Here is a 14,711-nt window from a genome sequence, read left to right as displayed (position 1 = left end):
GGCTGGCACAGTGGGCATGGCCAATAAGGTGTCATTGTGGTCAGAGGGCTGTGCCATTTGACTGGTGTTATAGGGACCAGGCGTATGCATCACGTCAATGTAAGTCACCAAATGGGGGACAACACAGGGGGTTTGAAATTGGGAAGTCTCCATTGGGTCAAACGACTGACCACACGCAGTCACGACATCATCAGTGGCAGACGTGGAGGACAACAGAGAGGAGAGGGTGACAAGTGCTCTGCCTGAACTTAAGGTGACCGAACACAACAGGACAAGAGAGGACAGGAGCAGACAGGACACTCTCAGTGCCACTTTACAAAATTTGTTGTAGAGGGGGTGGTGTGTGGCAGTGCCAATCCTGCCACCCACTCAAACACCTTGGGAGAGGAGAACATACAAAGCACATGTCACCCACACACCCCCCACTTGTCTTACCGCGGCCTGCCGGTGAGTGTTGGACAGGATGCCATGGATCTTCACTTTCTCCTTGTCCAGGTGGTCGATATCCACCCACAAATCTTTGCTTGCCGAATCTGAGGGTCCGTACATTTTGGACGTATAGTAGTTGTGATCCGTGTCTTCCTGAAGAAAAGACAAGAAACGTGAAAGCAAACAATCAATGAATCGATCGATCAATCAATCAGTTACATTGACAAGCCCAGCTCTTGGGCTGATTGTCTGTCCATCCTTTTCTTAAAACAACACGCCCAGCTGAGCTGCTGTTCTGCCTGCTGCTGCTCAATGTGAAAGGCGCTATATACAGGGTTTGTTCTTTTTGATAGGACTGCACCCACCATGACAGTTGTAATAAAAGCCGGTGGTCAACTGAGGGTTCACCAGGTCACCAGAAAGTCTGCGTCTTGAGTTTGGGGCCAGGCTGACTAATTATTGAGGACTCCATTTGAGGGGGCCATCGTCATAGCCTGTGCCACTTTATGTTCTGAGCGCTGGACCACCAGTGTGTCAATGGGGTGGGGGGGCTTTGCTTCAGTCAGAATAAAACTGAACAGTGGAGCAGAGCCGGGGGCCGTGCCCTGACTGTGGACACCGTCGGTCCACAAAGAAACATCAGCCAGCCAGGTATCACTGCAAGTATGGGGACTACAACTCCCATCAGGCACTAGGAGAGCACCAGGGCAGATGGGAAGGCCAGCAGTGTGGAACGAGCAGCAGGAAGGAGCTGGATGGGCGGGTGTGACGTGGTGTGTGAAAGTGAGAAGTTCAGTGGACAACACAGCAACTAGGACCACTCGCTGCCCTTCATCACTGCGTATTTGTTATATAGCGCCTTTTCATATCACCTCTCGCTCGTTCTGTTATATGGTGCCTTTCCTCTCTGTCTGTCGGGCCTACTGTTCTATTCACTGCTCTGCACTTTGTAGTTTCTGATGCCACCAGAGGGTCAGTGACGTGCTGCAGGTTGCTCGGACACACAAGTGACATTTTCTGTGACACTTGTACTTATTTGCAGAGGTTTCTGTTTCTTCTTCTTCTTCCTCTTCTGTGCTCTTCTATCCAAGTCCCTGACCCAAAGAGACTCACAAGTTAGAATTTTTGTGTATTTTGCCCACTGGACCGTAGACCTGCCCTTAATTTAGAACTGTTGACTGGCACAGCTCTGAGTTGTCCCTGGCAATGCCCACTCCTGGCAATGCCCACTTGTGAAGTTCTTAGCTATACGAAGCTGATGACCTTAGCTTTGTGTCTTCCGTCCCTTAGAGTGTTGGGCTGGAGCCTTCCTCACGTTCCTCCTCCTCCTCCTCTGCCGCCATCACCTCATTTTGCTTCATCGCTGTTTGCCCACACACGGCTCCTCTCGCTTGGCAGCTGGATATCTGATCATCTCCATTACAGCACCCTGAGCGGCGCCTTGCACACGTAATGCCATCATTTCCATGTGAATGGCGGCTTTCTCTCCAAAAGAGACGCACACCAAATGAGCCCCGCCGGAGGTGCTCAGAATTCTTATGAGGTTCACGTTTTGTCAACTCGAGGATTCAAATGCAAATGTGGCCTGGCAGCACGGTGCTCATCTGGTGCCAAGGCCCTCCTGGCATGATGGTGCCACAGCTGGCAGACATGTTGACTAAGTAACGTCTAGCGTGTGTGCGAAAGGTGCTGGAAAGTGACTGAAGGAGAAGGAGAACTTCAAAGAGGCTGAAGGACCAACTGGCCAAGGCCTGCAGACTACAAGGTGTCACAAAAGCAGGACACACGAGGCTCTTACAAGGAATGATGGCACATGGGGAGGATCTGATCAGCCTTGGCTCCACCCTTAGTCCCACCCACCCACAAGCTTCTTTGTTTTTCTGGCTGTAGCCCCACCCCTTCCATGAGCTTCCTGGCTTCTGCCACATAGTCCTGCCCCTTCCACCATCTCCTTGGCTCCTCCCATAGCCACACCTCACCCACAAGGAACACTGACCACGCCTCTATCTCCGCCCCTTCCCCAGCGTCCCTGACTCTGCCATATAGCCCCGCCCCTTCCACACCTTTGTGCCTCCCCTGACTCTCTGCAGGTCTTCACATTTTGACAGACCATTTCTGGGGTCCCAATTTGCACCCTCGACCTCAACTGTGTCTCCCACGTGTTCTGCTGATGTCCAAATTCCACTTCTGCCTGCACCGTTATGGGGTCTCCTTCATACCAACAAGGTGGCCCAGTGGTGTACAGGAGATGCCCGTCTGAGATGGTACTTCCGGTGGTGTTTTGGGGGATGCAGGGGTGATGGATCTCTGTGGGCCTCCTTTTGATTTCAAGGATCCTGCCGTCCAACCACAGCCTGTCGGCAGACATCCCACTCCGCACTCTTCAATAACTGCTGCTCAGTCCTGCCATACAGCATGGCGAGGCAGAGGGCACTGCAGACAGAGCAGCACCACGGAGAGAAAGGGCTGTCACTCTGACGCAGGTGACGACACCAATGTAAAGGTCACACAGACAGAACCTCAGACAAGAGGGTTAAGTGACCAGCTGGCACAGGATCTGGCACAGGAGGACTTCAAAGACCTTTAAAGCTCAGTTTGTTAGTGAGGATTTGGGTAGGCAGGCTGGATGACATGCTGGACTGAGTGACCTGCTGCTGTCCACGTGCTCCAGGTGTCCTACTGGACGCGTTACATCCTCCCTAAATGACAGATGGCTGGCCCAGGTGGCAGTTCTTCACTGTCATCGTGTCATACAGGTTTGTGTCACCACCTCGTCGTAGATGACCTCGTGATGGTGTCATTGCCCTTTGTGATTTCTCATCATTCATTGTCTGGCACTAAAGTTCAAAGTTCAAATTTAGGCTCATAGGTCCCTTTAAAAACAAATGACAGAGTGTGCCATGGGGTAAGCCACCTAGCTGGCACAATGAAATCCTCACTAATGTCAGAAAGGCCAGGCTTGTATCCACACCACTAGGGGGCAGCAGAGTCCAGCATGCAGAACAATCTTACAAAAAGGGCCAGGTGATGAATGAGGACCGGGCACATTAATGGCAGGAGGAGGGTCCTGGCACCCAGCTGGCAGCCCAGTGAGGTAGCCCACCTGTTGGTAGTATTAGGGAGTCCAAGGGTGGTCCTGGTCCTTTGAAAGTGTATGAGAGATCTAGGATACAGGAATAATGGGGGCTACAGGGGGCACCCAATACTGAACCCCATCATGTTGACCCTTCTGGGTGAGCGGACGGCTCTGTGCCACAGACTAAGGGGCAAAATAGAGTGACTGCCATGGACTGATGCCCCCTGCCAAAACATGACACATTAGCACAGGCATGGCCCTGGGTAAAACATGGCACATGTGGTGAGATGGCATGGTCAAGATGGTGCCCCTGTGCCAACAGTAAAAGGTCAGAGTTCACAGGCATGATGTGGACTCAACTTGTCAAAGAATGAGTGTGGCCATCTCTCCATCATCATCCAAACCCCCACTTGGGGGCACTTGTGCCAACACAGCAATGCCTCAGTTTAAAGCCACCTGCCCATTGGCCTCTAATAAAACTCTTCTGCCAAGTGGCGAGGCCACACCTGATATCTTATGGTGGCACAAAGGGTCCCAAAACAGAGGCCAGGACCTACACAGGCCTGCCCAGATATGGCCTCACCACAGACAGCCAGTTTCCGCTCCCCTACCTGCAGGCTTCGGCCTACACAGGCCTAGAAAAAGGGAAGCTGGCTGTCCAAACACAGAAGGCTGCCTTACAAAAGCGGGGGGCCGTTAAAACCTGATGAGGCGAGCCCGCCAAGAAAGCTTTATGAACAAAGACAGTGATGACATAAAAGAACAGAAAACACAAAAATGGCACAAAGTCTAAAAACAGCCACCAACATGCCCTCCACAGAAAGAGGAGGAAGAAAGTCAAATAGAGTGGCAGAACTCACAGAGGGAGGGGCCAGCGACGGGGACGTTAACATGACCCCGCCTCCTGGGGCTCCACCCACACGTATTTAAAGAGAACAGACTTAAACAACAGTGCCAGCCTTTATGGCGGGCAGGCAGACTGGTAGCACATCAAGTAGAGTAGCATGGAGGCCAAATATAAGCGCGCCCTCTGCAGATGGGCATCTGAACTCTTACCTCATTCTGAACACTCCTCACCCATCTGTCAGAAATGGATGACACAGGAAGGTTGTGCCACTCACAGCCTCACAGAGGGTCAGCTGCACAAGGAGTGGTACATTTGGGCACTTGGTGAGCACTCCACTCCAGTGGTCTGGTCAGAGTTACAAGAAATGTGCCAGTCCCAGTCAATGCCAACACATGGAAAGAGTCCCGCCTCACCAAGGATGCACCAGAGCATGTAAATCCCCTGCTCCCTGGCATTCCTGGCATCTGTCTGTGGCACTGCCTGCTGAGGAGTGGTGCCCCCTAGTGTGTGTAAAGGTCAGCATCACTGGGGAGACTCCAAATCCAGCCCACTTGTGTCAGTGCCGCCCCCACTGGGCATGACATGTGGTGTTCTCCTCTTAGGTGTTCATCTGATGCCCCCTCAGGACATTTGCAGACTCCTTTCAGGATTTCAGCCTTTACTCCAAATTCCTCCAACATTTCCTGTGGAGTCGCTGTGGAAGGCGCTATATAACGTAGAGGAAGTTGAAACATCATATAATTTGTCACTTAATCCAGTTCTGCTCTCTAGTGACACATCATACCAGCCGCCACCCTTGGCAGTGCCCTGATGGACTCTCACTTGCCTTGTGTGCCCAAATGAATGGACACAGGGATCAACCTGCCATGTGACCCTGCCAGGCCTTCACAGGCAGACACAGCACACGACAGCCCATTTCTGGATTTCATTCACATGCCAGGATGGGCTCATGGAGGGCAATGCCAGTGACAAGCGAGCTGCCAGTTCAGCACAGGGTGTGCTCCGCCCCCATTACCTCCACATTGTCACTCTTCCCAGTGACAATTTCAGGGCACCAATCATGTCATTTGTGTGACAGACATGAACCATAAAACTCCACAGTGCCCCCTGTTGGGATCATTGAACAGCGCCTGGGCACACAGCTGACCAGACCCGCCACATGGCCGGGCTCAGTGAATTCCACCCAAAGTGGACCCTCCAAAACACTACTGCCACCCTGGATGCCATGTCAGTCTCTGGTGCTCCGAAGCCTCCAACATCCAAACTAGCGGGCATCAATCAGGCTGGCCCTTTGCCAGGAGAGCAATCTGGGGATTCAGGACAATCCCAAGTTGTCCATTGGTGACACTTAAGAGGCCAACAGGTGATGTGCACCACTGACTGAAACAGCGCAGGGCTGGTTACCTCGATTTGTGTGCCACTGTCCTCCTGTGGGGTCACCTCAGGGAGCCTCTCGGGGTCAGCGGTGTCCTGCTCCAGGCCTGCCCTGTTACTGTCCATCGATGGCCATTCGTCCCTCCTCCATCTGTGACCGAGGAGCCTGACGTCCACCAAAACTTCATCGGCCACCTGAGGAAGGCCAGCAAGATGGCCATACACGCCTGAGGGAAATAAAGGAGAAAAGCTCGGGTCAGTCGTATATAGCGCCCCATGGTGGTACAAAGTCACATGACACTGCCCAGTTCACATTCTATGGCCAAAGCAAAAGCATTCCAGGAACCGTCCATCAGAGTCTGGGGGGCAATTATCACCTCATGCAGAATGACCACCAAGAGGACAGGCGGATTTGGACCAACTGGTCACTCAAGGGTGTCAAATGGCTTCATTCTATATAGCGCCTTTGGTTAAAAGGACAGGATGTCATTTGGAGAAAGTGCCAGCTCGACTCAGGGCTTGATCACCTCTGATGTCACTGGTTTACCACCCATTTCAATTGCCCACTCTGCCATGGCAAAAAGACACAAAATCAGGAGAAGAGGGGTGACAAATAGAAGTGAAGGCGGCTCACTGGCGGCAAAAGGACCACAATGGAGGAGACCTGAGCCAGGGTGAGAGGTGCCCGGGGGTCTCCGCCTGTTTCTTTTTTTTATAAGGAGAATGAGAAGATCAAACAAGAAGATGACGAGAAAATGAGGAGAATGAGAAGAGAATGACAAGAGTGACGAATGTCCACCACGCCCCCTCTGCCCACGTGCCAGCATTAGCTTGTCACATGCTCGTATGTGCCGTGACCAACATCCCTTAGACACCCCGCTTCACCAAAAAAATCACTCGAGCTTCGTTGAAATGTAGGGGGTGAAGGTAAACGGGCATCCATGGACGGCCAAGAGAGGTGCCCACTTCTTCAAGGGACCCCCACCAGATTTTAACTCAATGAATGCACTTGGTGACCTCGCTGGCCGTCCTCGTCCAAACCGCTCTGATCCCGGCTCTGATCATGTGAGGTGGAAATCGAGAATGGACAAGTCACTGGGAAACAACATGTGTCACTGTGCAGGTGGCAGTGACACAACCGGACGATCCATGACATCAGGAAGATTAAACTGAACTGGCAAGACTCCCAGAAATCTGTCACAACGTGAAGAGGTGGGGGCTCTTAGACTTCAGCAGAAGGGTCCTGTTTAAGGGGGTCTTCTGTCAGTTGTCTATGGGGGATGCCAGGCGCCTAAACTTACCTGGAAGCCAGTGATGGGATTCAAGCCAGGTGTCGGGCATCAGAGTCACAGCACAGGGGTACAATTGGCCATAAAAATACCACAGCTTTAGAATATAGCCCCCGTCACCCATTTTGTCACACTGAATTCTTGATGACAGTTCTTCATCTCCTGCTGACTCTCATGCCACACCCACTGGTGTGGCAGAGTTTGACCCTCCATTTACCTTTCAGTTAAGCAATACAAATGGACACACTGGGGACGCTGGGGACACTCCAGGACATTTCAAGACTGCCTTCAATGGCACAGTCGCTTGGTGTCCACGTCCCTCCTCCTGTCTGCTTCTGCACTGCATCACGGGTAAGGGGGGCACAGGGCCAGGCCCCACAAAGAGACTGACCTCCATGGCCACTAGGGGGCAGTCAGCCATCAGCATCTAGTTGGTGTCATTAAACAGAAGACTCAGGGCATGCCACTAGATGGCAGTGTGGAGGCTCAGAGTGCCTGGCAATGCAGCCTTTAAGGCCAGTGGTGGGCACTGTTCTGAGGTGTATGTGACGCGAGGAATCATTCAAGACAGCTGAAGAGCATTGACACAAAAATCCCCCCCCCCCCACCAATCCGTCTTCATTGTATATAGCGCCTTTCACAGTATACATCGGAGGGGTGGAGCATTCAGATGAGCCAATCAGTGCTCACTGCATATATCAGGGCTGGATGCAGAGGCCCAGGACTCATTGAGGACAGAAGGCACGTTGTCACCATTGTCACTATTGTCATGCCCGCGCCCCCCACTCCAAAGTCAATTCTCTGTGCCGCGTCGTGTCTCGATTGCCAGGCTTATCAGCTGTGCGCCAAACTGTGGATTTCACAAAATGAAACGACTCGAAGGAAATGAAAAAGACGCCGAGATGGAGAGGATAAGAGCATCAGGATGGAAGCCACCGGCGCCACGCGGGCCACTCAGGAAGGAGAGGAAAATGAAAGTGGACGGCAAAGATGAAGTGCAAGTAGGAAAGGCAGGGGTTCAACACCCCAAGAGACCCCAGGACGGCCCCCACAGATGACATCAGGACCCAGACAAAGTCACTCGAGCGATGGCCACATGGGGCCAGTTGACCACAGTCCACCTGCTGGACATTTAGAGGACTGGACCTCCTCTGCCACAGGGACCTTCAATGACAGTGACAGGCTGGGACAGCAGACCCACAGACTTGGGGGCTGTGCCAAGCTGTAACATTTGTGACATGTGGCCTACACATGCTTTGGTCACTCATCTACCCCTTGGAAACAAGGACCCTCAGAGTGGAAACGGGCATCCAGTCCAGCATTGTGTGAGGTCATTTGAGTAAATCAGGAATGACTTGATACAGCGCCATTCACAGAAGGTGCCACCCTGTACAATCTGGCCTATAATAACAAGGACTGTATATAGCGCCTTTAACTGAACGGGCACAGCAGCTGACCATAAATGAATCAAAGCCTGCAAGACAAGGGGGCATGAAGTGAAGTGGGCACAGTCCACCAAGACACACAGGGAGCTGCACTGCCAAGCTGGCACACACCGTGGTGTCGGGGGAAGGTGCTGAGGGCTAAATGGGCACCACATTAAAAAGGGGACGTAACTGGGCAAGGAGTCCATCGGGTGTGAAGCTTTGAGTTCTGTGTTGGCCTACCAAGAGGCAGAAGATGTGTGAAGGTGACCTGACGATGGCAATGCCAGGGACTCCAAGGCCACGGTGAAGTCCTTCACCATACATATATATAGTCGATGGCGACCCTCAGGGCTGGAAGTGCCTTGTGTGACACACACTTGGGGTCTCTAATGGCACAGTCACAAGGAGAGCTGTAAAATCTCCAAGCTGGGGGTCCTCGGGGGTTTCAATCCTGGCCAGTGACTGAGCTTGTCACTTCATTGTGCCACGTCAGCTCTTTCTCGTGTTGGAGATTCTTCTCGTCCCAGGATGTCATTTAAATGATTTGTGGGCAGGAGTGCGGAGGGGGGGTGGGGGTGTCAGTCGCTTCCCGAAAATGAGGAATCCTAAAGATTAACGAGCAGCTTCACGATGCACCCTCCGCTTTACGAGTGACCACCAAATCGATGATAAAAAGCATCTTAAGCTGATTGGACAACAAGTTCAGGACACGGTGACGCTGGTGGTCCTCTTGATGGGGTGAAATCATTTTATGAGGAGTAAACAAGACGTCCTTCCTCAATGACCAGTTAGGACAAATGACATCAATGAGCGTAGAACAAATGGCGGTACACGGCATGAAAGGGAAGCTCCTCCTCCGTCTGGATGACGGTGACAACACAGCGCTGTGTGGCACTGCTTAATGTCACTCTGTTACAGACCCCCAGTGACTACACCTGCCATCTTGAATTCAACTCAGTCACTTCAAAGGGAAAGGGGGGTCATGTGACCACTCAGACCTGACTGTGATTTGAAGAGAAACGCCACGGTGACGTCCGTTTATTGGTTAGAGCAGACTCCGCCCTCAGGTGTCATGTGCTCCTCCGTCACGCCCCTCGTCATTTGCGTTCGTGTCTATATTCCTGGTGTCCATCTTCTGTTGCACTATCCCTTGTCTTAAAGTTGGTGGGCTGCAGGCCCCCTGTCAGATGTCTAGCATACATCGTATTAATTATTGGCATCAATACCACCAAAGCCAAGACCTGACTGCCTGGCAGCCCACCCCACTCACCCCCACATCTTTGCCCATCTCAGAGTTGTTGCTTTGTAATCGGTTTGCAGCTTGAACGCCACCTAGTGACCCGACTCTGCATTTCTGCCAGGTGTCCTTCACTTCCAGTCATCTGCACATTGAACTTCATGCTTGAGGTGGCATTGTCCCGTCACCCTGGTAATGCCAACAGACCTGTGGAGTTTGGATTAAAGAGAGGACGGCCATCTGTGTGGCGAACACGACAGTAACGTTGGCAAGGCGCTATACAGCAGCTCTTCATCATGCAAGGCGTCTTCACCAGTTTCTCCAATTCCAGCACCCAGTGGGCACACAAAGCTGCCAGTCTTCAATAAAGAGCCACGTAGCGCCTAATTTAGAGACAGTGAGAGGCATCTGCCATCATTAGTGACACTGCAGTCACTCCATCAGTGGCACATGAGACTTGAGCTGAGAGTTCAGTGTGCTGTACATTAGGCGGACCCCCCCCACTGTCCCCCGCCCTTAAAGCCCTCACATGACCCAAAAGGCAGACGGGCCTCTTTACAGTTCCCAAGATCTAAAGGGTTAAACCCTCGCTGCCTCAGCCCGCCCCAATTAATGACCTCCTTTGTCCCAGCTGACACCTTCCTGGTCCCTTAGATTGCTGTCACAATCCTGAATGGGCCTCGTTAGCGTGTGTGCACAGTTGTCATGACGACAGGGGCGGGGCTTATTGGCATGAGGGGCTCCTGACAGCTCATTAGCGCAAGAGCACCCTCCTTGGTGGTCATTGTGCCCCTGAAATGGGCCGCCCACTCCTGGCCGCCTCCCGGGACTCGACGTTCCCGAATTCCGCGAAAAAAGAACAGAAGTTCTGCTGCCGGCCATTTACAGGAGGCCAAGTGGAAAGGTGGCACTGAAAAGAATGCCAACACACCACCATTGTGCCCCTCCTGCCTCTCTCAGCAGTTCTATTGTCCCATTCAGCGTCGTCAGCTTTCAACCAGCCTGTCCGCCCATCAATACTTAATATAGCGCCTTTCACAACACTAACAAAGACCTTTATGTAATGTGGTTGGGACTTTCCTAGAGTGCCCCTTCACCAGGTGCCTACTGATTACCCTTCAGCTGGTATAGTGCCTTTCAGTGAAAGTATACATTTATCATAAATAAAGGGGGCACTGCAGCCAAAGCAGGGTGGGGGTGCCAGTCTGTCACCCGTCAAGTTAAACTGCATAGGAAGGAAAACCTAAAGGAATGCCAACATGGACACCAGGAAAACATGCCAACAATGCACAGACAAGGGCTGGGCCTCACCGTGCCAACATGCCATGTCAGGTGCACACAAATCAGAAGCCACATCATGCAGTTTAGTGGGCTCTTTATGGTATGTAGCGCCTTTCTCAGTGAGCTCCAGGGCCAGCTACTTAACCTTTCATGTGTAGGAGGTCGCCATCATCATCATCATCAGTTTATATAGCGCCTTTCCCCGAGTGCACCATCAGCTTTTCTTAAATATTTTTTTTAATGGCACCTTTTCATCAAAGTAATCCAGACGCCCATTTTCTGAAATTTTTATCCGATTCAAGGCTGACAGCAGATGGGGCCTCTCCGAGCAGCACAGGCCGAACGGCTGGATCCGGTCCTGCAGGGGGCACCAGTCCACCACTGGGCACTATGCCAATCATGCCAACCTGCACCTTTTAGGGTGTGCGATTTGAACCTGGGGCTGTGAGACAGTAGTGGGCCACCACAAAACAAAACCTTCGTCACATGTCACCTGTCTGTGGTGCCATCATTAGTGAGTGGCAATGTCTCACCACAAAGCGTCTAATGTCCTTATCTGAAATATGGCACCTTTGTCCTGAAGCACCATTATAAGGCATTGGTCACTTGTCATGTAAGGACTTTCTCCGGGCACTGCTTCTGTATATAGCGCCTTTGACAGACGTATTGTCACCCACTCTCATTTAGCCAGTTAATAAGCCTTTTCTGTATATAGCGCCTTCTCAGTCCCACCATCATCACTTTGTGTCACTTGGTCTTTATTTTCTATTGTTAATTGTCTGTCATGTATATATGCGCCTTTATAGAGAGACATGGTCACCCAGCACCGCACTGAAACCCAGCAAGAAGGGGGGCGGTGGGTAAGAGAAGCTGGCAGTAGGTGCCCCTCCACTGCTCTGGTAGCCATTGCCAGCCCAGCATGCTCAGGGATGGGGTTATGCAAATTACCATGCAAATCACGACCTGTTGCTGAGGGCAGACTGTGGGGGAGGCAGGCAGGAGCAATGGTGAAGTCACCTCAAGCCGCTGATGTTTCATGAGGGACAGTGACCGAGAGGGTGGTCTCAACACCATCCATCCATTAGTTTAGTCTGCTTTGTGCCCAACATGGCCACCGTGCCTCACACTATGGCTGGGATGCCAAGTCATTGCAGGGCACAGCTTAATTTAATATTAGACTCAGCCACTTGACCACCTCTGTTTAGAGAGTGGAGAATCTCAAAGTGACATGAAGAGGGTCAAACGGCCAGGACAACTCTGCGAATGATCAAAGACAAATGCCACCAGAAGTCCCCACAAGTGGCTTGTCTGTCACCTTGGTGAAACTGAATGACAGGAGACCATATGAGACACCATTCAGGACATCAATGGCTTCCTTCAGCCCAAAGGAGGGATGAGCACAGGGAGCGGCTCACGGACCTCCTCGGAATGTCCTTCTGGCCTGTCAAACGACATTCTATATAGCGCCTTTCTCAGGCGTCCTCAGCACACTGCTTGCTGGGTCTTCGCAGAATGCCAGCACCTTAGACGGTGACCCAGTGGCTTCATCTCTCTGGACTCACTGGCAGCCGTAATGCTGACCCCCCTCTTTGGGTTCAATCCTGGCCAATCACAGCCTCATTTCCTGTGCCCCAAGGTTTAGGGTTAATGCTAGGCTTCTGCCAGGCTTACCAATGCAGTGCCCTGGTTCTGGGGGTCTCCTCTCAGTGTGCCCCCTATGGGTTGGGCTGATGCCCCAAGCTGTCCCCCAAAGGTGTTTCTTGGCACCACCCAGCTTGCTCTGCCTAGTCTGCCAGCCGATTTAATGAAGAGTGATGATGGCCGTCACAATGTCTTTGTCACTAATTGCCATGCGACGGGCACTTAATCAGTCCTGAAGTGAAATCGAGCGAGCGAAGGAGAAAACGGCAAAGGCAGCTGGCAGCGCTCGGCGAGAGTTTAACTGAGAAGTGGGCAGATAACGTGGAGAGGCACTCCTGTCATACAGCACCTTGTTGGAGGGGCACATACCCGATGTTTCTCACAGGTGATCTGACCTGTGACTCACAGGTGGCACTGAATTTGCATTTGAATAAATGTGTATAGCGCCTTTCTGAAGTGTGTCATACAATCAGGTCCGCATTTCCACCAAGTGCCCAGTGGAGTCACCACACTGCCCCGACTCAAGTGTTGGGGTGGGGGTCTGCGTTTGGCCTCTGAATGCCCCCTTACTTCAGCGCCTGTCTTTACCCTTCATTTGTGCTCCGCTGCCCGCGTCCTCACTTCGCTCTGTAAAATCTAAAAATACATTTTACTTTTATAGCGCCTTTCCCACGTTTCCTTAAAACAAAGGGGTCTTGTGGTACTTCAGCTTCATGCAGGTGGGGGGTGCTATTCTCATCACTGTGTTGTCTGGTCACCAGGGCAGACAATCAAAGCCAACATGGATAACAACGGGGGCAAAGCGGGCGCCATTCCTGGATGGGGTGCCAGCTCATCTGCTGAAAGTTTATCTGTTTAATTTAAATTCCACCATTGGCACACAGTGGCACTTGAATTAGGGTGGCATGCCATTAGAGAAATGGCCTGTGGTGTGCCCGCCTGTATGTGCTTAGATAGGTGCATTTGAAAGGCGCTATATGAGGCACTGATCAGATGCCAGACTGACTGTAATTTGAAGTGGAAAGGCGCTACATGGAATTAGAGACCAACTGGTTTTACTGAGTCGCTTGATTTGGAGCCTCAAGTTACAGGATGGAGCGCCAGGACCCCCCGTCCAAGAACGTCACACGATAAAGAGCACCTGACTCAAACGAGATACTGGCTGGCTGCCCAAGTGGCAATAGGGGAGATGCCAGTCTGCTTCTGACCGCAGCACCATGTCACATGACCCATAGCACCGGCCTGCCCTCGGACCCCCACATCACGTTATTTAGTTGGCTCGGCCCACCAGCCTCCTCCTGGATCGCCGCCTCATTTCCTCGGCCCGTGCCAAGCCTTCCTTGAAAGCATTCGTCAGCCACCGGCGTCCGTCCAAAGCTCCAGCTGTGGCCTGCGGATGGAGGACAGAAACCAAATTCTGGGAAGTCACGATGAAGAGAAGCGTCACCTTCTGTCAGCGCGCCAGCCTGGCCACATCACTTAAATTTCAAAATGCTAAACGGTGAAAGAAGGGTCACAACCCCTTCTGCCAGGGCACCTCAAGACGCCACCATGACCCAGACTGCTGCTCATGGCCTTTACTTGATATACCCTGTACAGTACCCTGTCGCTCCGTTCACAGTTTTATCCTGGTGAGCCTCGTGACACCCACTGGACAAGGTGCCCCTGGGAGGGCACCATAAATTTACAAGCATTTATAAGACCAAGGCCACCATCCAAAGCCACTTAGCTCACATGGCACGTGAGGTGACCCCGAATGATGAGAAGTGGCCAAGCAACCAACAGCTGCGCAGTACCAGGCCTCAGCCACCAGGTGGCCATAACACCCGGAGTGACGGGCATAGCCAAAGGCCTGCCCTGCCCCCTCACCTTCTGGTGGGCACCACGCTATCACTTTGAGTGGCCAAGCAGGAGCTACACTACTCAGCATCAAGGAAGGACAGTCCCCAGTGCCAGTGGCTGGGGGGTGTGGCTTCTAGTGGCAGGGGAGGAGCCAGACAAGGTCACAGTAAAATAAGGAGTGCAAATGTAAAAGAAGGCTTGTCATTGGCCATTTGAGTTTCATCCTGCCACAAGTCTGCACAGGTGGCACGTCTGTCATTACTCCTTG

At 52.2% G+C, this 14,711-nt stretch overlaps 1 protein-coding gene across 1 annotated transcript in view; it reads right to left on the bottom strand.

Annotated features, from left to right (window-relative positions):
- The window catches only part of plxdc2 (plexin domain containing 2), a 60,832-nt gene that overhangs the window by 28,568 nt on the left and 17,553 nt on the right, over positions 1-14,711 (bottom strand). Inside the window, exons 2-3 of the mRNA XM_039754225.1 lie at positions 5,757-5,953; positions 436-582 (exon numbers count right to left, since the gene is read on the bottom strand). Coding sequence (XP_039610159.1) covers positions 436-582; positions 5,757-5,953 — 344 coding nt within the window. The remainder of the gene's footprint in view (positions 1-435; positions 583-5,756; positions 5,954-14,711) is intronic.

Source organism: Polypterus senegalus, chromosome 5 (assembly GCF_016835505.1).
Source record: "Polypterus senegalus isolate Bchr_013 chromosome 5, ASM1683550v1, whole genome shotgun sequence".
NCBI lineage: Eukaryota > Metazoa > Chordata > Cladistia > Polypteriformes > Polypteridae > Polypterus > Polypterus senegalus.
This window is presented reverse-complemented; position numbering and strand designations above follow the sequence as displayed.